This window comes from Colletotrichum navitas (genome assembly GCF_030913465.1).
Source record: "Colletotrichum navitas strain CBS 125086 chromosome Unknown LY79scaffold_50, whole genome shotgun sequence".
NCBI lineage: Eukaryota > Fungi > Ascomycota > Sordariomycetes > Glomerellales > Glomerellaceae > Colletotrichum > Colletotrichum navitas.
This window is the reverse complement of record NW_026850596.1, coordinates 238152-261463: the sequence shown is the minus strand read 5'-3', so window position 1 is coordinate 261463 and position 23312 is coordinate 238152. Positions and strand designations below refer to the sequence as shown.

The 23312-nt window shown below is 50.4% G+C and overlaps 6 protein-coding genes across 6 annotated transcripts; 3 read left to right on the top strand and 3 right to left on the bottom strand.

Moving 5' to 3' along the window:
• The first annotated feature begins 417 nt into the window (after positions 1-417).
• Positions 418-3239, top strand: LY79DRAFT_691603 (GMC oxidoreductase). The gene is made up of 3 exons (XM_060564751.1): positions 418-905; positions 989-2151; positions 2205-3239. Exons 1-3 carry the CDS (start codon positions 841-843, stop codon positions 2963-2965), a joined length of 1989 nt encoding a protein of 662 aa, XP_060411956.1. The 5' UTR covers positions 418-840; the 3' UTR covers positions 2966-3239.
• Positions 3240-6784: 3545 nt separating this feature from the next.
• LY79DRAFT_671486 (ankyrin repeat-containing domain protein) lies at positions 6785-9613 on the top strand (the record flags this gene model as incomplete). Its single annotated transcript, XM_060563919.1, has 1 exon — positions 6785-9613. One exon carries the CDS (start codon positions 6785-6787, stop codon positions 9611-9613), a length of 2829 nt encoding a protein of 942 aa, XP_060411955.1.
• Positions 9614-12482: 2869 nt separating this feature from the next.
• LY79DRAFT_519955 (amidase) lies at positions 12483-14006 on the top strand (the record flags this gene model as incomplete). Its single annotated transcript, XM_060555185.1, has 1 exon — positions 12483-14006. The coding sequence occupies one exon, from the start codon at positions 12483-12485 to the stop codon at positions 14004-14006; it is 1524 nt and encodes a 507-aa protein (XP_060411954.1).
• A 363-nt stretch (positions 14007-14369) lies between these two features.
• Positions 14370-16265, bottom strand: LY79DRAFT_560330 (uncharacterized protein). Its single transcript, XM_060558320.1, has one exon. It carries the CDS (start codon positions 16024-16026, stop codon positions 14671-14673), a length of 1356 nt encoding a protein of 451 aa, XP_060411953.1. The 5' UTR covers positions 16027-16265; the 3' UTR covers positions 14370-14670.
• Positions 16266-17984: 1719 nt separating this feature from the next.
• On the bottom strand, positions 17985-18989 carry LY79DRAFT_519793 (glycoside hydrolase; the record flags this gene model as incomplete). The annotated part of the gene is made up of 4 exons (XM_060555174.1): positions 17985-18083; positions 18138-18340; positions 18395-18629; positions 18690-18989. The coding sequence occupies 4 exons, from the start codon at positions 18987-18989 to the stop codon at positions 17985-17987; spliced, it is 837 nt and encodes a 278-aa protein (XP_060411952.1).
• Positions 18990-20304: 1315 nt separating this feature from the next.
• Positions 20305-22081, bottom strand: LY79DRAFT_636173 (uncharacterized protein). The gene is made up of 6 exons (XM_060562267.1): positions 21698-22081; positions 21431-21646; positions 21169-21374; positions 21025-21113; positions 20815-20970; positions 20305-20757 (listed from the first exon to the last, which is right to left on the bottom strand). Exons 1-6 carry the CDS (start codon positions 21722-21724, stop codon positions 20567-20569), a joined length of 885 nt encoding a protein of 294 aa, XP_060411951.1. The 5' UTR covers positions 21725-22081; the 3' UTR covers positions 20305-20566.
• Between the last annotated feature and the right edge of the window lie 1231 nt (positions 22082-23312).

Genomic DNA, 23312 nt, shown 5'->3' with positions numbered 1-23312 from the left:
TATTACTTAGTTAGTAGGTCTTATACTTAATAATTAGCAGTAGGGCACTTTAGTTAGCTATAATAGTTAATTTATACTTTTTAATATTACAGTAGATAACCTAGTAAAAAATAAAAATATAAACCTTACTATTAATAAAGGAATAAATAGTAGTAATATAAAGGAGAAAAAAAACAATAGTTAATGTAGTAGGTAGGCAAGGTGTTTATGTATAGGTACAGATGTAGGCACATCTGTGCTAGCCCCCCTGGTATACCCCCTATACTGCCTCATTGGGTTTAATGCTGACTTCAGGAGAAATAGGTGGCCGCCAGGGCGAAAGTCCCTGAGGTACGCATGCGCACAGATGCCAGCCCCGCAATGTGTCTGCCTGTTAACCGCTACCCAATCAACCTAGGGACCTGCCAAATTCGCACCAAAACATCTGCTTGTGCCGTCATTGCTTGGATCAACTCGGCCCGTGTCCCCATAAAATCATTTGTTTCCCCCTTGGGTTTCCTCAATCGTTCTTTGGGCCGAAGTTGATGTTACGTTAGATATTGAGAGGGTTGTCTCAGGCGGAACAGGCCACCGATCTTAGCGCTGCTCGTATTGATCGTTCACAGGGCAATCAGGCAGGTGACAAGTGATATTGAATACAGTAGTCTAGTAAAAAGCAAATTACAACGTGATTATCTCGTGTTTGGGCGCGTCCCTGTCAGGGATAGGACTCTCCCTTGATGAAATTCCTGAATAAAATCATGACCGGCCAGCACATGTGTTTCTGTCGAAAGATGCTTCTCAAACTGCTTAGTTTTCCGACCTCTTGCGACGAGTTTCGAAGCTTCTCTTGTGCTTAACATGCGTTGGTGTTCACGCATCGCGGGTGTACTGCTGGGCTACATCGCGGCCACCGCTTTTGCTGCGTAAGTTCTAACCCAACACTCCCGATGCCCGCGGGCCAATCGCTATTTGAAGTGGGCATTCCTGTCTGACCTGGATACCACAGCCCGAGTAGAATTCTTGACGCGCGGCAGTCTGCCGACATTCTTCCAAGCTATGATTATGTCGTTGTCGGATCAGGGCCGGGCGGAGGCCCGCTCGCGGCCCGACTCGCCATCGCCGGCAAGAAGGTTCTGCTGATCGAGCCCGGTGACGACCAGGGCACCTCGATCCCTTACCAAGTACCAGCTCTCAGCTTGCAATCGACAGAGTACGGCCCCATGAAGTGGGACTACTTCGTCCAGCACCTGAGCGATCCCGAGGAGCAGAAGAAGGACTCAAAGATGACATACCGCCTGCCATCCGGCGAGCTGTATGTTGGCCTCAACCCACCAACTGGCGCTGAGCCGCTTGGCATTTTGTACCCTCGAGCGGGAACTCTCGGAGGCTGTGGAAGCCACAACGCGCTCATCACGGTCTACCCCCACAGGTCGGACTGGGATGGTATCGCGACCCTGACCGGCGACAGCTCATGGAGCGCCTCTAACATGCGGAAGTACTTCCAGCGCCTCGAGAATGCCAAATATCTTCCCAACAGTATCATCGGGCACGGGTTTAGCGGATGGCTCACGACGAGCGTGACGGATCTGGGACTCGTGTTACCGGATATCAAGCTTGTCACCGTCATTGTGTCGGCCGCCTCAGCCATGGGCAAGAATATCCTCGGCCAGATCATCTCCACGATCAAAGGCCTCGGCGATGTCTTTCTCCGCGACCTCAACGCTGACCTACCCGGCCGGGATGCCGCTGAGGGCCTCTACCAGGTTCCCATCACAGTCGACAGTGGCATCCGCGTGGGCCCCCGGGACTTCGTCCTCGCGACCGCCAACGCCAAGAACGCGGATGGCTCGAGGAAATACCACCTCGATCTGAAGCTCAACACGCTCGTGACCAAGGTCCGCTTCGACCAGAGCGGCCCGAAGCCCCGTGCCGTCGGCGTAGACTTCATCACAGGCCAGAGCCTCTACCGTGCGGATCCCCGATCCGGCAACTCAGGGGAAGGGGCCGCCGGATCCGTCAACGCCACAGCAGAAGTCATCCTGTCGGCCGGTTCTTTCAACACCCCCCAGCTGCTCAAGCTTAGCGGTGTAGGCCCTAAGGAGGAGCTTTCCTCCTTTGACATACCTGTCATAGTCGATCTGCCTGGCGTCGGTACCAACCTTCAAGACCGTGAGTAGGCCGCGCCCTCTACGTTGACCACTGTGGATTAATCATCAGCATAGGGTATGAGACGAGTGTCATTAGTGAGACACCGACAGACTTCCAGATCACCCAAGGCTGTACCTTCGATCGTCCCGGTTCGAATGACCCTTGCCTGAAGAGATGGCAGGATGGCGCTGCCAGTGGGAACCGCGGAGTTTACGGCTCCAACGGCATCAGTCTCGGCATCGTCAAGAAGTCGTCAACTGGTGAGGGCGACCCGGACCTTTTTATCGCCGGAGCACCCCTCGGCTTCTCAGGATACTTCCCTGGATACTCCGCCGCCAGCACGGCCGATGCCCGCCACTGGACCTGGCTCGTCCTAAAAGCCCACTCCCGCAACAGCGCCGGGACCGTCAGACTACGCTCGGCTGATCCCCGGGATGTGCCGCAGATTGACTTTAACTCGTTCCAGGACGCGGATGCCGGGGCTAAAGACATCCAGGCGGTGGTGGATGGAATGAAACTCGCGCGTAAGATGATGGACAGCGTCATCCCCCTGAGCGGAGACTTCACAGAAGTGTGGCCGGGCAAGAACGTGACGGACGAGCTGCTACCCGAGTGGGTCAAGTACGAGGCTTGGGGACACCATGCGAGCTGCACGTGCCCGATTGGCAAGGACGGCGACGCCATGGCTGTGCTGGACTCGAAGTTCCGGGTGCGAGGAACGGAGGGTCTGCGCGTGGTGGACGCGAGCGTCTTCCCCAAGATCCCCGGGTACTTCATTGCCGTGCCTGTATACATGGTGAGCGAGAAAGCAGCCGATGTGATTCTGGGGGTGTAACTGTTTTGCATCTTGTACTTGGCAGTCTGTATCAATGAACATCGAGCCTTATGATGAAATGTATTGACCCATCAGCCCTAATTCCGCCTCTTGAGTACCTCTAACAGAGGAACGTAAGTCCATTTGTGAAGAGGAGGGCGATAGAAATATTTGTCTTACCCGCCCCTTGTAACCACATTCTCATTACCCTGACAAGATAAGGAACATTCAGGAAAAGTGCAGGTCTGGATGAGCGAAGCACAAAAGACCAAGACCGGATACATCGTAGTCACACAAAAGTGTGAGTATGTTTGCAGGGTCACAAGTGGGCAGATACTCCGTAGTAACTATGAGCAATCAGGCTTTTTAAGATGAGATTGTACTGAGGAAGAAGAGACGATGTGGTGAGACACCGGGGCGCCTCCTGAAAGATGTCTTACCGCCGACTATCTCGTGGATTCTATATGATTATTGTAGCCCTCAGTGAACCGGTGTCGTATGGGCGCAATGCATTTCAGGGACGTAAACCGAGAGGCGCAACGCGGGGAAGACTAAGACATGGTTGTTTGTTCCTTGCATCTGGAAAATGAGGCGCGAGCCGAGCGTTGTACCATTTCCCTCGGTCAGCGCCCATTTCTGGGGCTCAGGGCTCCCTCGATAACGGGAGATGAACCACGAGGAGGCCCACAACGTTGTACATACGGGCTCACGCTGTCACTCATGGGTTGTGGCACCCGAAGCAACTCGAAGTTTTGCGAAGAACGGAAAGGATTTTGATTAATAAGACACTGCATCACACACACGGCTAATCGCAGTGTTCAGCACTCGTGCGGGCATCCAGAGTACGACTGACTGTTGTTACTGGCGCGGGCAAAATGTCAATGGTACGGATGTCTTGGCCCCGCCTGCGTTAGGGCGGCGCGCAGACATTGACAGGACTGCCCCTTGTCATGTCGGCAGGATTAGCTGGCGGCGTTAAGGGCGACGCGCTGAAAAACCTGCAGCTAGTAGACTCGCCGTGGTTGGTTAGCCCTCCCGGATAACGGGCTAACACACAGACTAGCTGGACTTGGAGTGCGCCGAGCTTGTGGAAGGCGTCGTAGGCAGTGCTCCAGCGCGTGGAACCCGGCACGACCGAAGTCCAATCTTGATGCAATTAGTCTAGGAGGAGTGATAGGTCGACGATGGATTAGCTAGGCATCGCTGCCTACAGAGAACTGGGAGACGGAAGGGAGTTATACCTAGTCTGGCCTTGGCTCTCGGCAATGGCGTCGGCATTGGCTCTCCACTGCTTTACTAGAACGCTCAGTGAACCCCCTTCTTGAACCCCCTTTACGCCAAGACAGGCTAGTACATGGTAGGTCCATCTCCTTGGCTTTTCAAGGTTGCTCGGTTAGAGCGACCCTTTTCCTTCTAGCCCCTCCTATGCTGCATTTTATAATGCTAGCATCTGTCCTCCGAAACAAGAGGATCTTGTTCGTTCGTGTGTGCGTGCTGGGGGGCGGGGTGCTAGATACGATGATATTACTCTACCAGTGGAATCGATAGTGATTTGTTTAGCGGTACAATACAAGAGCCAGCGCGCACCAACCATCAGTTCCTTAAAGGTAGAGAAACACAGTTCTTGGTCTCGGTCAGCACTTTTTGTCCGAGCACTCCGCAGCATGTGCCTTAATTAACAAGTCAAATGAGATAAAAGTACAACATGGGCCAGGGCCTGGGCACAGCAAACTGTACCTGGTGGTAATTACTCTGTATCCGCAATGCAGTCGAATTGTAGAGTGAGGGTCTGTGCAAGCAGCCTGGGTCCCATGTCTTGCATCTTCGCGGCCGGCATCAATCCGTCTGGCTTTGCTCCTCCTCCCGCCGCGGTGTATCCGTATGACTGCATATTACATAGGTGTAACCGGGTGTAGGTAGAGAAACACCACAGTAAAAGCAACAATCTCAAAGGTAGGCCATGTACATATACAATAGACTCTGTATTAGTTGAATGCAGAGTAGTAGTTTCGGGCATGCAAAGCCTACTGCCCAGCAAGTGTGGACCACAGAGTCCCATTACCGTCGATCAAAAGTCACACGCACGGATGACTACTATCCCCCTGCTGGTCCATTTAGCTCGGACCCCCATTGTAGCGCGGCTATGTCAACTAGTTCCCCGCAAAACAGGGTCGAAGTCGCTAATAGAGTTTTTCTCCTCCCAAGCTTCCATCCACCTGTTAGCTTTCCTTCGAATATTGCTGACCTATTTCCCTTCTGACAGGGATTCTGAAAAGGCCCAACTATGTGGCCACTGAGTTGCGCAGTATGTGCGGATTCAGACCCGTCACCATGTCGATCGATGCCCAACATCAACTGCGCTCAGCCATGATTCAACACTGAAGAATCATGGGTGATAGCGTACAGACGACGCTGTGGGCCAACGACGAATGGTTCGCTCTGTTCAGAAGTTCCACTCACGAATGGTATTAACCGAGTCAAACAGCAAAGACCCGGCAACGTTGCACTCGCAGCCGATCAAAGAACGATTCAGGAAATCCTGAACGTACATAGTAGTACGGATAATGTGCATCCATATCTGCCAAACCCGGTGGGTCCCGCCGAAATCTTAGAATTCACCATAACATGATGTCCAGACTTGCACGGTCATCCATCTCGTTCATCGTCACCCAAGGTAGTAACGAGAGTGGTTCGCTGATCAGCGTTCAGCTTTACGCTTGGCTTTGTCATAAAAATCAACTTGGGACGACACACGGCGCATCTAAACGCAGAGAAGAACTGGAGGAAGAAAAGAAAGAAAGCCGTTAGATTTGGCTAGCAAGTTTGCTAACTAGCGCGAGATTCCGTGCGGCGACAGGAGAACTAGACAAGAAGTGCGCGATACACAGACAAGGAGAACATTCTAAGGTTCCGGCATGCCACGACTCTCGCCAGCGCTGTTCCTTATGTGGCAAGACTATTCTCGACTCAAAACGCCATCGGCGGAAGAATAGACACGGATTTACAAGCAAGCACTTACACTACATCTATGTAACCACCCCCCCCCCCCCCTCTCCCAAACGGCACTGCCAATCCTTGCTTAGTCCCTTTCCTCTGGTTTTCGTCTGGATTGACCAATAATCCATGCTATTCCGCTGAAGAGTCCGAGAATCACGCTATGACCCCAGGCCAGGCCCGTTTGACAGCTGGGTCAGAGATGGGGCCGCATTGGCTTATCAGTCCGAACTGTGGCCCTTGGTGTCAAAGCGGACGACCTCGCCCTCCGCATCTCTGGGGTTCGATTGGACTAGTGTCGGCTTGATTCTTGGAATATTCCTTGTACCTGGTACTCTGGCTTTCTCAACCTGCGAGGTAGTTACCATAATTGTCCGTATGGAATGCATTCACGATTCAGGCCCTGAGCCAGCATAATGCCCTGCCATTCTGAACGGGCCCCAGTTAGCATGGATGGTGGCTTGCCGTTAGGCTCTTGACACTTTCGATGAACGCCTGCTGCGCTCCAACCTAGCCGAGAACCACCTATTCAGAGGGGTGTGGAACATGTGAAATCGCTTGACCCAGAGCTCGATCTCAACCGCATAATGAAGCAGATAATAGCCGGGCAATTCCCAGGCTTGTGTCCGTGAGATGACAGAGGCCCCTTCACCAATCCCTGTTGCCCCTTTATCACAGTTGTGAAGCCGCTGTTGGACGTTTGTGGGAGCCATATATACACGGCTATCCTTACCATAGTACAAGAGTCTGGTACATCATCCTGCCCCATCTTGGCCGAGCGCACTTCCCCTCGTTCACCACATCTTCATGTCAGTTCAGCCGTTTCCTCAAACCCGAAGAAGAACGATGTCTGGCGCCATGCACGGCAAACCCAAGTCGAAGGACTCCGTCCTAGACCTCTGCACAAGGGCTACCCTCCTTGGAAACAGCATCTCGGTACGCATGCTCGAGTTTCTCACCACCGTCAAGCACCAGCCACATGGTTTCCGGACGCTCGCCAATGACTTCCTCGACATCTGCCGGATCCTCTGGTCCATCGAGGCGGGTCTCTCGGAGGCGTCCCGCGCCGACCAGGAGTTCCCAGCAGACATGATAATGGAACTCGAGGGCAAGTTCCGCCAGACCAACAACGATTTCCAAGCCCTCGACCACATGATGTTCGAATTCCTCGAGTACGAGAGGAAGGGCACCGTGGGCAAGTTTCAGCGCGGCTGGCGCATGATGTTCGTCGACAAGGAGGTGAACAAGACGAGAGAATCAATTCGTAGGGCCAAGGAAGCACTGAGGATGAGCGCCCTCATCTTCCAATGGTCCATGGGGGATACAAAGACTGATGATGTCCCTGGCGAAGGCTATGTTGGTCTTGCCGCTGCTCTGGACCGCATGGGCGACCAGAACCCGACAGCGAGGATAGCTAGAGCCAAGTCTTTTGAAGCTCAGTCTGCGCCGCCACCCCGTCGTTCAGACCCGCCCACTGTTCCCCTTCCTCCGATCCCTAAAGCACTCTCGCAGACTTCCCACAACACTTCTCCTTCTTTGATAGAGAAGATGTCGGCAGAACTGGCCCTCCATGAGTTGAGGATGACCCCAGAGCCACGACGCCCTGGATCTATTTCCAACAAAAGTCACCATAGCTCCTCGGAGAACGGACACCATTCCAGAATCCCCGATCGCAGGCTTGGCCGCGATGATACCATCATCTCAGAGCACGGCGAATACGAACGTCACACAAGCTCAAGAATACAAACTGAGAGGAGGCCAGGGCCCGATGATTATACCATCTCGGACCGTGGAGTCCTCCGGGAGGACCGCACGATATCACACTCGTCTTCAGGCACAGAAACATTGATAGGAGAGCTGCAGAGCGCCGCCGACTGCCTCCCGACCAAGGTTGTCCGCTTGAGGGCCGACCCCATGACGATGCCACGCTGGACCCCGCGCCACCCCGCTAACAACAACCCGGCTCTCAAGGCGTCTCTCATTTCTGCCGTTCAGACGAAGAACCACAAGGTCCTGGAGCAACTGCTAGACCGAGGCGTTTCGCCCGAGACCGGACCAAACCAGCACGTCCTCGTTGACTCTGTCTTGTCCCAGGACCACGAAAGCATCCGCCTGCTTCTTCTGTTTGGCGCCGACCCTAACTCGATGGACAAGGACGGTATCACACCCCTCTTCGCCGCGGTGGAGACGAACGCCCCCGAGATCGCCAAATTGCTTCTCAAGTACGGTGCGGATCCCAATTTGTCTGCCGGGTCCGCGCTAGAGTCCCCCCTCGCCATCGCCGTCATCGATGTCAAGATCGATTTCGTCCACCTGCTGCTCACATACGGCGGCGACCCAAACCACATCATGGCGAATGGCAACACTGTTCTGATTGCCTCCATGACCAAGTCGACCCCCAAGAAGTTGGTGGACGTTATGCTGGAGTACGGGTCCGACCCCAACGTCAAGAACAGTGAGGGCAAGACCGCTCTGTTCGAGGCCATTATGGCCGGGCGAGTAGACCTTGTCACTGCTCTTCTGGACCACGGAGCTGACCCTAACCTTCCTGGTCCGAAGCACATGCTCTGGCCCGCCACCTACCAGGCTCCCTGCTTGAAGGTCCTTCTCGCCCGTGGCGCCGACAACAAAAAGGCGCCTGGCAACATGGAGCTTGCCGTCAGTATCAACAACATCGAGTCCGTTCGCGTGCTGCTCGCTGCCGGCGTGTCCCCTAATATCAAGAAGGACGGCATCTACACGCCCCTCTGCACGGCCATCCGCGACAACCGCGCAGACATCCTCGAGCTTCTCTTGCAGAATGGAGCCGACCCCAACCTCAACTCGGCCGAGTACCCCGCGTTCAAGTGTGTGACGCATTTCCGCACGCACTTCCTCCCCCGACTCGTTGCGGCTGGCAACGACCTTCACAAGCCGAAGGGCATCATCGAGAAGGCCGTCAAGGTCAACAACATGGAGGCCCTTATGTGGCTTCTTGACCAGGGCGTGAGTCCCAACGAAAAGGGCGAGGATGGCAACACTCCCCTGACGACGGCCATCAGGGAGAACCGCATAGAGATGCTCGACGAGCTCGTCGCCCACGGGGCGGACCCCAACGTCCGCGGCACCGACTGGCCCATTGTCATGTCCGTCCAACGCCCGGAAGTCCTCAGGAAGCTACTCCCCGCCGTCGCGGATCCTCGCTCGTTCAAGGGCCTGATGGAACGTGCTGTCGTCGCGAACAAGCTTGAGAGCGTCAAGCTTCTCATTCAGGCTGGCGTCTCGGTTGAGGACAAAAACGGCGGCGTCTTCTCGCCGCTGACATCAGCCATCCGCGAGGATAATAAGGAGATCACGCGCTTCCTCATTGAGGAGGGCGGCGCCGACATCAACGCCCCCGGTGAGCACCTGCCCATCGTCAAGGCCGTGCGCCGGTGCCGCGGCGATGACTTTGAGATCATCGAGATGCTCCTCCGCAATGGCGCCGACGTCAACAAACTGTACCGCGGGTGGAACGCCATTATGCAGGCCGTCGAGAACGGCGATGCCAAGGTGCTCAAGCTCCTGGTAGACGCCGGCGGCGTCGACCTCGACGCGAAGGACGATGCCGGGCGCTCCATCATGGAGATCGCAGCCGGCCGTGGCTGGGAGGAGGCCGTCGGCATCATTCTCATGGGCAGTAAGAGCTCCTTCTAATGATCTCAAAGTACCTTCGTTTTGCCCCTAAGAACTTCTTTACTATTGTTTCAATATGCCTCAGGAGGCAAAAGCACTTTTTTTCTTTTTTCTTTATCTGTAACGTGTACATAAATATGGATAACGGAAGAGGATAACTCGAATGACTACGGTTTCTTGTCGAAATAGGAAAGGATTTGTTCATGATATCAGATTTCCTTTTTATCTTACGTCACGGGGCCTCTTCCGACGCAGTTAGCCTCATCAGGCCTTACTAGCTGTAGATTACATTCCCAGGAGTAAGACATCCAGATTATAGCAATTTCATTCTACCGCTTCCGACTGCCACATATTCCCCTGTAAATGTGGTTCTACTATTGTGCGACCAACGAACACATGAAAACGTGACATGTGGTCTAGCAAGGATAGTCTAATATACAACGGAAAATATAGAGGTGTCGAAACACAGACGAAGGGGTAGTTTAGCCCCTCTCTGAGCGGTATAGTCTAGTACGCTCTGTAGAATGGTAATAAAGCACAGTCCATAATATAGCCCGAAACAGGAGAAACTTTGACCCATGGCAGGTGAATGTATCAATATCTATCATTCGTATAATGTTCTAATCGAATGTAAACTCCAAAAGCATCGGTTTCGACGTAAATAACATAATTTCAGTGGAAATAAAGAAAAAAAGATACTTCAAACCCACGCCGACAAGATAAGATTGGAAAGAAGGTGCGATCCTTTGCATAGTCGGAAGAGTTACTGGCAACTTGAGTGCAACCTGTCTACTATTGATGTCATATCCGTGCATTTGACAAATTTCCATCGATGGGGGGAACTGACACAATGTTAGTTTTGAATGCCTGATGGGTGATTATGGCTATGCCAACCTCTTCTCGGATCCGCGCTTTGAGTATTCAGAACTTGCAATGAGAAACCCACTTAAGAGGACGACGCTGCTGCTTTTGGAAGAGAGCACTTTGAGCAAGTCGAGCTCGAAGATGGCGGTGATGAAGTTGCCACGCATTGGCAGATTCTTGTCGGATCAGACAATGCAACAACGACTGAGGCAGGAATGATAGGGCCGGGCATATTGACGTGATCGGACTTTTGGATTCGGGACCGAAGATTGGTGATGCAAGGACGATATGATTGACTCAGCTTGATGTTCGAATGCATAATTGTAAGTTGTATGGGATTTGAGCACATCTTATATACGCCCTGCCTGCACAGCCGCGGTGCTACAACTATACTTTGCTGCCCGATGCCAATATGCTGTAAGGCTGATAGCTCGAGGGTCTACAACATCATTAGATTCCTGCTCGTCCAGACATATGCGGTCTAAGAACATCAACTTTCGCGATTAGGAAAATGACAGCGCCAGGGTCTACGACCTGAGAGGATGGGGACACCCACTCACCCCCCTCACCCACCCCTCTCATAGGCAGTGGACCCTAGCGCATATGCATACACAAACAGCTGACGGACTTCGGTAATGCTAAGAAGGATCAAGTCCGAGAAATAGTGATGATTCGTTAGAATAGAAGTCAGCAATGGCAGATACCCATCGTTATAGTGGCATGAATGGTTGGCGCAGATGGCACCGTCGGTATTGGAGGAATATTGTGGAACTAACTAGTGAGAGTTTGAGGCTTCTGGTCAGCTTGCTAAGCCTACAGTCGGCCGCGGATGCTTCTCAAGATATTCATGTGATCCCGAAATAGCGAGTTCGTCGTCAAATATCTCAAATGGGCTGCTTTCAACGAATCATATGCTATTACCATCAGGCTGGCGCAGTGGCATGCGAGGAGGGGGTTTCCTCTATAGCCCATTGATTGGATCAGCCAGTCGCATTCTCACTGGACAAGGTAGGAATCAGACATGGTCTCGGAGGGCTGGACCATCACGTAGTGACCAACAAAATGATGTGGTTGACAATGTGTATACCGATTGCCGTTTACGGAAATTATACGTTGAACCGGGTGTCTGGGTCGAGCCACCATGCACAGTTTCCCAAAAAGGAAACTGTACGTTCTTAGACCTGCCAAGACATGTTGCGGCAACGCGATTCGCCCTTTTCTGGCAACGCAGCTGCGGAAGCTCAAACAAGCGTCTTACTCATTCGCCATCATTCGACAGGCTTCCAGGTGTGTGGGCAATCCAGTTTGCGGGATTGCAACCGGGCACGAACTCAAATCCAACAAGATTAGTCAAGATTCGTAAGGCTGAATCGGCGCCACAATGCGACTGAAAAATGTGGAGCTTTTCGATACGACTAAGAAAGGGCAAGGGTGCAAGTCGGACTTGGGCTATGGCTTGACCCCGCCAAATAATGTATCTGTGATCAAGCATCTTGGCCCGTGTATCCGGTCTAATGTCCCGTTCTTAGGAGGGTTCGATCGCATATCTCTGACTAGTTTTCTTGAGGGCGCGCTCGATTACGAAATCTCATTTGCCGCCCCATCGAAGCCGACTGGCTCAAAAATGAATCAAGCTAAAACGACCCAATTCCGAATAGTCCGATCAGCTGTTTCGTGTGCAACATCATCCACCATTGGGTTCACAGTAAGATTGGTCCTGGCAAAGAATATTACGATACGTATAACCCGATACGCAACACCTCTCATACATGTCCAAAGACTCTGATTGATTGCCCCAGCACTTTCTTCAGTGCTGAAGCATTGAATTCTCAAACCCTTTATATTCTACTGAGATACTCTTATAATGGCGCCAGTCTCTCTACCCGTCGTCGAATTGGTATCGTCTCCTTCGGGTAGTCCGGAATTCGAGGCCACGCGCCAAAGACTCATCGAGGAGTTTTCGGCCAAAGTGCCACAAGACTACCATGTCTCATCCACGATCATCAACCAGCCACCTCAGAATGTCATGACTGTCCCTGGAGAGTGTGGCATTCTATCCAACGAGGAAATCTACATTACCGAGAACTTTGACGCTGTCGGCTTAGCTGCCGCCATTGCACAAAGAAAGTTCACTGCCGTCGCGGCTGCTACGGCATTTGCCAAGAGAGCAATCATCGCCCATCAACTCACGTGTTGCCTGACAGAATGGTTTATGGATGAAGCCATCGACCAAGCCAAAGCGCTTGATGAGCACCTTGCAAAAACAGGGAAGACAGTCGGCCCCTTGCACGGTGTCCCAATAAGTGTCAAAGAGATGATTCCTGTGGCTGGCCATTACTCTTCCTTGGGCTTTCTGATTACTCGCCATATCGATGACGCTGATAGCCATATGATAGCCATATTGCGACAGGCTGGCGCAGTGCTCTACTGCAAGACGGCTCAGCCTCAAGGTGTCATGCACTTGGAGACCGTCTCTCTCTATGGTCGTGTTCTCAACCCATTCAATATCAACCTAACAGCCGGCGGGTCGACCGGCGGCGGCGCTGCGCTCCTCGCGATGCGTGGCTCTATTCTCAGCATCGGCACAGACATCGGCGGCAGCATCAGAGCACCAGCAACTTTCTGCGGCCTTTACGGCTTTAAACCGACGTCGTACACACTCCCTATGAAAGGTTTTGTTGGACCTAGTGGATTTTCCGCAGAGCTCAATATTCTTGGATCGACTGGGCCCCTTGCAGTTTCCTTGAGAGATATGGACTTCTTTGTGTCTGTCTTAAAAGCAGCGCAACCACATCTGGAAGACCCGCGCCTGATTCCAATTCCTTGGAATGGCTTGAATGTAAAGCCAAAGAACGCGCCACTCAAGATCGGCTTCATGATGAACGACGGGCTCATTGTACCTCAGCCGCCAGTGACTAGAGCCCTCAACTGGGCCCGTGCCAGATTGAGCAACCTCCCGAGTTTCGAAATCAAGAGCTTCACGCCATACCGTGCCGAAGAGGCCCTTCGTAACATCCAGTTGGCCTTCTTCCCCGATAGAGGGAGGCAAGTCAAACAAGCTCTAGCAGCAACTGGAGAGCCCATGCTGCCACTCACAGAAGCCATGATCGCGGACGCCGAAACAACTGGGCAAGATTTGGACGCAGCAGGCGTTCTCCAGCAACGAGTTACCCGGGACAACTTCAGATGCGACTTTGCGTCTCACTGGAACCAGTTGGACGTTGATGTTGTCATCTGTCCTGCTTACGTTGGCCCTGCAAGCGTGCACGAGACCTGCTTGTTCTGGAATTATACTGCCTTCTGGAACTATGTCGATTACCCAGGCGTCGTTGTCCCCACGCCGATCAAGGCACTGGGTAAAGGCTTAGAGAACTATGCCACTACTGATGAGGTACCACTGAGTGGGCAAGACGAGCTGGTCAGGAAACTGTGGACCGAAGGCGATTTCGAGGGTGCTCCAGTCGGTATTCAGATCGTAGCACGAAAGTACCATGACAACGATCTTTTCGAGGCTTTGAGATCGATGGAGTCTCATCTAGGGCTTAGTTAAAGCGTAGCTATGTATTCGCAGAAAAGTTAGCTAAATAATGCTATGGAAATATGGAACTCGTCCTCATGAAAGCAGCGTCAATATCGAGCTGTCGAAGCAGAAAAATGTGTGGTGTTTTCGCTAGTTTGGATGAAACGAAAAGTTCTCCAAAAATGTTATACACAGAATAGGTTATCGTCAGTAAGCTAGTCGGGGGGTTGGGAGCTAGAAATTGAAAGTTGCGGATTGTACCTTTCCATGAATCGATTACGCAAAGAGTGTTCCACGTCGCCGCCTATCATTGGTCTTCCTCTGAACTTGCTTAGTTGGCAAATGCCTAAACATCACAGGATCTTTCAATATTGTGCAAGGTATTGGTAACACCGGACGTACTGTTGATAATATTAAGAGGTATTGTATCGATGTCTCCGAAGGCCAGATATGATTTGGGAACACATCGTGGCTATGTGAGTTGAACCTATCCTAAAGCACATGAGGAGTAGCAACATAGTCTAGAAAAGCGACCTTGAAAGGCCGTAATATCAGGTATTCATACCCATATCTAGAAGTCCCAAACTGAATCGAAAAGAAAGCTGTATTATGCTATGTAATAACTTGCTGCATCAGACGTTCGTGTTCTCAACCTTTTCCTCCAACGCCATATCCTCCAGGGTATCATACACGCTTATATCTGTTTCTCGGAACCGGCCTCCTCATTGGAATGTAAAGTCATTTCCGTACTATTCGAGCGGGGGGTAGTGGAGGCTGTGTTGTCTCTCAACGGATCCTCGGCGGCAGCGGCAGCCATCTTTCTGGCATCGACACACCGTTTGCGGATAGAAAAGACTGACACGACATGACCCACAACCCACCAGGAAAAGAGAACAGGCAACGCGATGCGCGTCTGGTCAGCACAGCCACTCCAGACCTGCACCAAGAGGGAATAGACCTCATGCGCCGGAAAAGCATAGCCAATCCTGTAGAAGCCGGCCATGAGCTCGAATGGGGAGACGCAGCTTGCCACGTTGGTAAGCATCCATGTCAAGAAGAAGAAAGGCATGAGTTGCATGGGTAGGTAGGATCCCAAAATGGATTCCAACACCTGCCACTGTACGTCCATGTAGAGCCAAAATACAAGCAACGTCTTGCCAAACTCTGGGCCACTGACGGCCCAATTTTCCCTGAAAGCCCACAGGTAACCCGTGACCGTGAGAGCAGTAAGGAGGCAGTAGATCTTGCCGGCGACGAAACGAAGCAGCCAGACGTCACGGATCCTCGCCATGGCATGAAGACCGGAGCTCATGAAGATACCGTTCAGCGCCAGAATGAAGAAGAGTTGGGCTAAGGTCGGCACAATGATATTGACAGTGTTGAAATAGACGCGGCTGGCTTGCGTCTGGGCGCCGATAATATCAGGCGTGGACGAGATCGGGTTCAGGTATGCGGTGACAGCGGCCGGGTTGGCAGTATCCAAAGACCGGAGGGCGGCCGTGCCGTTGGGTGATTTGTAGTAGAAACCTCTGGATGCGGCCACGACCTTTTGCATGTTGCTTGCGAGCACGGAGTCGCCTATCGCTGGATACCGAGCTTGATTGTAGGTGTAGGTAACGGAGTCGGCGGCGTTGTAGGCGGTGTTTGAAGTTCCGCTAAGGGCGCTGGCGAGCTTCTCCGATGCGCCTTTGTTGATGTAGATTGCACCCCAATAATCTCCCTTGCAAACAGCATTCTTGACCGCCGCTGGTGTTGAGTATTCTGAAGCCGAACCGAACTCGATTGTAGGGAAGTTTGTGGCCTGAAGACTCTTCGACGCAGCTGCTATAGCCGAACCGATGGCACCTCCATCGAGGTCGACAGTCAGAATCTTGAGGGCGTGAATGCGTTCTGCTTGCTCGAAGGTTGCTCCGAAGAGAAACGACATGTTGGCCAGAACAAGAAGAAGGATCGTTATCGATGCCGCGATGATGGGTACGAGAAATGATTTGCGCTGTCCGGCGCCCCATCGTGATAGGGGCGCCCTTGGCAGGAAGCCCGAATTCGACATAGCTACGTCCGAAGGAAGATAAGCCTTCAAAATAAGCTGCGGTAGCCTGATGGAGGATTAATCCGCTTTCGAAGATGGAGCTGAAAGAGAAAATATGATGGTGATCTAGGTATGAGGGCTGCGATGGTCGATGGGGTGGCTTGAACTGTTTAAAGAAAATGTTGTGACCTATAGGTCCTATATAAGGCGTTAGTTGCTGCTCTGCGACTAACGGCATTGTTTCTAGCATGACAGAAAATATCCTGAGATTGGAGATTCGAGCCCGTGAAAACAGGGCTGGGGGGACGGTCACAAGGCGTCACCCTTCAGCCGGGCGCAGGAAATGTCATCCGTCCGTCAGTTTGACCCATCACGGCACGGTTACCTCCGATATTGTTGTCATATTCTAGAACCCGGCTCAGTGCTAAGGCCGAGCTGCGAGGCACAAAGACACCTTCGTTGCAGCCACTTCACATGAAAGAAACAGCAAAGCCAATGGTTTGGCTGGGTTTGGGGTGGCAGAAAACAGATCTGCTGCATCGAGTGGGTATCCCCTAGTCCAAGTTCTCTAATACTCTCCTGGCACCACACGGTGCATCGGTGCTTATGTTTGCCGACCTAGCGGACATTTCCCATCAGCACTCGCCGTTGATGCATGTACCCCGGCATGGGTGTCCGCATTTGTCCTATCTTCCGCCCTTTTCTGGCAAAATACGGAGTACTGACCACAAAATCTTCCTGCCCATTTACCCAGGGGTCCTAGGTCTGATGAACTAAAGACCCCCTCCTCACGGAGGGGGCAAAAAACAGGGGTTACAGTAAGAAAAAGGGGGTAATAGATAGTGCATATCCGTAGTGTAGCAGCTTATAGAGCAAGCTAACAGAAATACGTACTTTCCTAAGTAAAAACTAACATTAAAAAACATTTTGAAAACTAAATCTCTAAGTATATATTTTTATTAGAAAGCTTAGTGAGCTGCTATACTATGCACTATTTGTAACCCCCCTTTTCTTACTGTAACCCCTGTTTTTTTTGCCCCCTCTGTGAGGAGGGGGTCTTTAGTTCATCAGACCTAGGACCCCCAGGTAACCTGTCCTTGCTGTCACTGCTTTTGGCGCAATTGCATGCGCCCTAAAGAGGCTAGAGGTTCCATCCCAACTCTAGCCACATCAGTTTCCGTCTGAACCAATTACTCAAAGTTGACCAGCTAGTACACGGGCAGCTGCCACTTTGAAACGCACGGAGCTCGAGATAACGGGAACAAAGCACTTGAATTGCCTAAGCAAACCGGTAAAAGGTTTTCTTCGATAGAGTACCACTGAAGCATACGAGTCTCCCTGATTTTACACCACCCCCACTTTTACCCCTCACTTTCGGACATACATGATAATACATTATTTTAGAATGTTATTTTGTTAGCAACTACCACCAATTTCAACATTATTACGAACATCATTATTAAAATCACGATGTCTTCTGATTCAGATACCTCTATGTATACTACTATTTACGTGGAGGTCTTGCTGGAGGACTTTGCTGTTGCTTGCCTAGATAACTGCTGCCTAGAGCAGTGTAATAACGCAACAGTCTGGCCTAACAAGCCTCCGGTAGAGCTGCTTAGACTGTAATGTACCCCTTTGTAAAGGCGGAGATTGCTAGTACCTATGGCATAGGTAAAACGCTAAAAACTATTGGCTTGTCGGACTTAATGCTGTAAATGCATTGGCTCTACTCCGCACCAGGGGTTAGTGGGGTCAGTTGGCAATTAAAGGGGTACAAATAACATAAACCCACTCTCTCGCCAAGGCCAAATGAACATTCACTATGACACAAATCCAGGAACAGGTAAACGATTAATAACTGATTGTTGTCTTCAGGCGGTCTTTGTACATATTATTGTAACATTACGGATGGCCCATCTATGATATGAATCTTCTTATTATACAGTTTACCGACAGAAATATTCCCCCAGAACCTATCACTTTCGCATAAGCCTGTTGACTATGGCATTGTATGCCGGCTTTGGGTTGTAATTTTCGTCGAAGAGAAGCGGTTTCGAGGAATTCTTCCAAGATTGCTACCCAATGTCAGTAAAAACTAGACCGTATGGAGGGCTTGGTTTTCACCATACCTTATCGCTCAATCCCCATGTGGTGACACCAACACATTTTGACACATTGAGGCATGCGCCTACAACAGCCGCATAGTCGGCCGGTGGAGCACCATCAATATCCAGCTCAGTAATGGCAATCTCGGAGACACAGGCGGTAGCGAGTAATCGCAGCGCTCCTTCGACGTTGCTCGACATGTTTGGAGCCAGGTGAGACTGAGAGCCTGTTTCAGACGTCAGTACGCAGTTCAACCCCTCTGCATTCCACGTAGGCATACCGATACCGTCAATGGGAATTCCCTGCCCAATCCATTGATCGACTTTTTTGACTAACGCAGAAACTTTCCCCCATTCTTTGTTGTCCAAGTTGTAGTCATTGATGTAGAGCTTAGCGGTTGGGTCCGCAGCCCGAGCCGCGCGAAAAGCAACACCGACATATGATTCGCCCATGACATTAAAGAACGTGTTGTTCCGGAGAGTGCCGTTATCACTGAAGATCTCATTAACAACGTCCTACCACATCATGTTTGGTTAGCGCCCTTGCTGTATGGCTATCTTCACAGGAAACCTTACCCAAGCCCTGATTTTGCCTCTGTACCTCCCAACCACTGTTGAAACATGTTTTTCAATAACACTGGTAAGTACACTTTTGTCCTTGATATCTGATACCCATGTAGGTAACGCCGTGTGCCAGATTAAGGCGTGTCCGTGCAAAGTCTTGTTATTCGATTGCGTCCAGTTAACAATGTAATCGGAGTTGTCCCAACTGAAATTGCCTCGGGTGGGCTCAATAGCATCCCATTTCATTGAATACTCTGGCGTCACCTGTCCAAAGTCTGCCTTGATGATGGCTTCGGTTTTTCCCTGTTGCATGATCCCATTGTCGCCTGAAACACCGAAGTAGAGTTTTCCTCTCTTCTTGATGAGTTCGTCGATGCTGGCAGGCGGCAGGCGTTCTACCAGGCCATTTGAGCGTGATAATCGTGAACTTGCGGGCGTGATGACGGTTGACGTGGCAAGAGCGACCCGCAGCACTAAAAGAACAGCCAGAGTAGCTTTCATGACGGTGACTAGAAAATGTAGACACAATGGAATCAATGAAAGAACGACCCGAATGCCAAGTCAGTGTTTGTCTTCGGAGGATTGGGCACTTCTTCTAGCGCTAATTACCGAGTATTTATTGAGCTGTGAATAAGGAGGTTAATACCGGTGTACTACATACCGAACCCCTGTCCTGGGTACAAAGTTGCAAAAAAAGAATGGTGCAACTCGGATATATTGCATTTAATTACCGCCAAGACTAAGTGAAAACTCAATTTAACTGATGGCGCTTGTTCCACATTGAGTTCTTAAGGCGTCACCAGCTGTCACTGTGATGCATCAGCTATCCGCATACTTCCAGCTTCTGTAAAATTGTTGTCCAGTTGATGATGGATAAGACCGAAGTTTTACTGCTAGACTGATTTATCCCCTGCAGCGACCATTGTTCACATGGTCTCAGCCATGGCAACTTCACAATCAATAGCAAGGGTTGTCAAAAGCAGCAGTCTGGTGGCACCGGCGGGGTACGCTGTCGCAAACTGGCTCTTGTGGCCCACTGGCATATCCTAAACTACCTGTTTGTTTTGGGAAGTGATTATCGACCTTGCCCTTCACGACATCGAAATAACCACCCAGCCAACCTAGGTCTAGAAGATTATACAAAAAGATAAGGGGAAAATGACAAACGCTTGGTATCCAATAGTCAAGTTTATCCCGTATGTCATAATTATCAGTATGCAAATGTAGTGAACAAACAGAAGGGTCAATACCAGGTTAGGTAACCGCCACAAGATATCAACTAGTAATCCCTGGACAACCACGCCGTTTAGCAACCTATCTCGCCCCCGTATGCTGGCGCATGGCCGCGGTCTTCAAGATCAACTTATTCGTGGTCCACAAGAATGGTGCTGTGTTTCTATTTAGAACCTTCCCTTTGTGGTGTTGATTTTCGCGCATAACACTCATGCTTTGCTTTTCCGACCGTGCTAGTATCGTTTTGTATTACCTCTGAGGCCCTAAGAAGGACTGCCTTGTATCTGTACCTTACTCAGCACTTTACCAATGTAGATCTCCCGAGAGTCCTCGCAGTTCAGCATACCTCTCAGCACAAGCCCTGGCATGAATAATGAATGAACTGTTCGTATTACCCATATGACTCATCAGGGGTACGTATGTATTTATTTTATGTACTTTTATAGATATTTCTATGCTTCGAGTGTTGTCAACAATATTTGTCGTTGGCGTGCTTGCCTGAAATTCCTCAACTATAAGTCGCTTATATTTGGAACGTATTCATAACTCGTCTCCCATCTCTAGATCTCCATGACAAGAACCTGTCCTAGCTCAGGTAACCTGGCGTCTTTGATAATGCCGGAGGTGATAAAATATCTCGTAACTCGTTCGCTGCCTTAAACGCTGATATTTGTGACAGACACTTGCTGGGTTTGTTTCATGTCGTTGACCGGTTGCTTGCTGCGTGACTGTATCCTTGAATCGGAGTATCTACTCCAACTACGTGTAATAGCACCTAGCAAAGGGCGGAGAGCCGGTATTGCAATGACGATGATCTGTGTGGCAATTTCTCCCGAACCAACAAGATCTACACCTTGTTAATTCGTGTCGATGAATGAAAGCTGTGCCCAGGGGAAGGTCTTACAGGTCTCTAAGCTCCAAATAGATCTCACGGTCAAGTAAAACCGTACGGCGCTGATTATAACTGTGAATATGCCTAGGAGGAATATGCAGAACAATGCTCTCCTATCCTTCGTCTGCAAAGCTCTTAACTTGAGTATTCCGAACGGTAGTGCAAAGACTGATATTATTTTCTTGTTAGTAATGCCCATGTTTGATAGTTCCGAAAACTTACCAAGTAATTCTGAGATAATACCAATTGACCAGTTGATATACATGGGCTCCATACAATTGGCCAATGTGCATTTAGTGTCGCTGTTCGCCCTAGAGAAGAATCAGAAAAAGTCCAGACATGTTGATTCCATACAAAGCGACCCACCAATTTACCGATAGGTCAGCGCCACACCAGAATAGATCCACGAATCCGGTTGTAAGAAATGCACAAACGGTATACGCTGTAACCATGTGGAGGCGCAGCCGTAACTTTTTCTCGGCTGTTGGGAAGAGCTCGTAGTAGAAAGCAAGCAGACTAAATCTCGGAAGATAAAATCCCAGATCGAAGATGATTGAACTGGAGAATTTCCACTGTGTAATGTATCAGCGTACGCTCCAAGTGGTGGATACAGCAGGGGCATGTATACAATTGCAAAGCCTTCATCAAAATACTCCTCGACAAAGGCGTCTTTACCTATAGATATTGTATAGGTATCTCCTACGACCAGTGTGAGGAAGAATAAGAGAGAAAGCACGAGAAAGATTTCGGACAGCCAAAAGGACCATACTCGGTGCCATGTGCGTACTGCAAGCCGGGCGACGGTGATGGCGAAGCAAAGAGCGACAAAAACCCACTCGCCAATCTATATGCAGTATTAGTAACCGTTATTACGCATAAGTGTAGATAAACACACCAGGAATTCCTTTTTTTCGAGGCCCATACTAGCTAATGGCTAAGTGTGCCAGCTCTCGTCAATATCCTTCAACACTAGCTGCCACAACTTTGGGGTCGTTGATCATTCAATGACTAAATGGAATAATACTCGTGTACGACAGGGACCCGGTTCAAGCTCATTGAAAACCAAAGGCTCGAGGACCGATTCCCAAATCAAATGAAATTGACACCAAAAAGTGAAACTGAGAAAAACTGGATGGTGGGCCTGATGGAAGGTGGTAAGATAACAAATAAGTTTCAAGTGGGACACAGAGTCTTGCTACTAGGTTAAGGATGAATTCCTCCTTGATGACTAGTGGCATCTCAAGATACAATGTTCATAAAACCGTCATCTTAGGTTCTTTGTTGAAGGTTACGGTGAACGGCCAAGACATGTACGCGTTTGTAAAGATAAGACGGTTAGGCTTAGATCGCCAACAAATCACAGGCGCCTTGCCGTTCTCAAGAGTATGCTACCATGGGCACGGAAATCGCTGGTTGCGGGCATACAGGTCAAGCATGCGATTTATGCGGCCTAGTCGCTCTGGCTTCAGCCGCAGTCCAAGCCACCGCTCACAAGTGATCTGGATTTCAGAGCACCACATTGGGGCGCCGCATTGTATATTCTGTGAGCTATGACACCTCCGGACAGTTGCCATTGCTCTTTGTTAGTCGTTGCCGCCACGTAATACTAGCTAGTACTTGTGGGGCTTACATGTGCCCCGATTTCCGGACTGGAACGCAATGGGTACAAGGACACTTTTAACTAGATCCTGGGCCGGGGAAAGGAGTTTTCGCGGGGGGAGGGTCTAGGCGAGGCCCAGCTGGGGGTCTGGAAGCCCAGACTGGGGGATGCGCCTCAGGTCTAGAACATTGGGATGTTGAGAACCTAGCAGGAGCCGCAAGAATGCTTCCGCTTCGCAAATTTGTTGCCGTATAACGCTTGTTGCTGAAGTTCCGTTTGTGACGCTAAGGCCCTGATCTTCTCGTTGCCAGTCGCCTAATGCCAATCGCCAGAGGGACTTCGCCACTGACTCTCCGACCAACCCAGTGGTGGATGTACTGCCGCAATAGGCCGTAGCGTACCTCTGACCGCCCACCTACTAAGGGTAGTGGCAGCTGCAGCAACCACCCGTCGATCCATGGGTTTTTTTCTGGCATCAGATCCTGGCGATTGGCAATAGGCGACTAGCAACGAGAAGATCAGGGCCTAAGCGAGGTAAACAAAAATCGTCACGCGTCCAATTTCTTTCTTCTTTCTAATTTGATACTTATCAAAACCATGCTGCTATCGTCTGTCTCCTGATGCCGAGCTATCTAAAGGAATAAGTCAAAGCACCCGCTTTCCGATCACCCCCACTTTGCGATCACCTATTTACACTAAAACTGCTCTTTTTCACTATAGCTTTAACTATATAACCCTAGTCTTAATAATTCTAAGAAGATTATTATACATAGAGAATTAAATAAAAAGTCTATATACTAGTTATATAATTTTTCTACTAAGTATAAGTAAAGTATTAGCTACTTAAAGCTAAAGTAGTAAAAGTGTTAAGGTTTTAGTATATTTTACTATATTATAGGACAATAGGCAA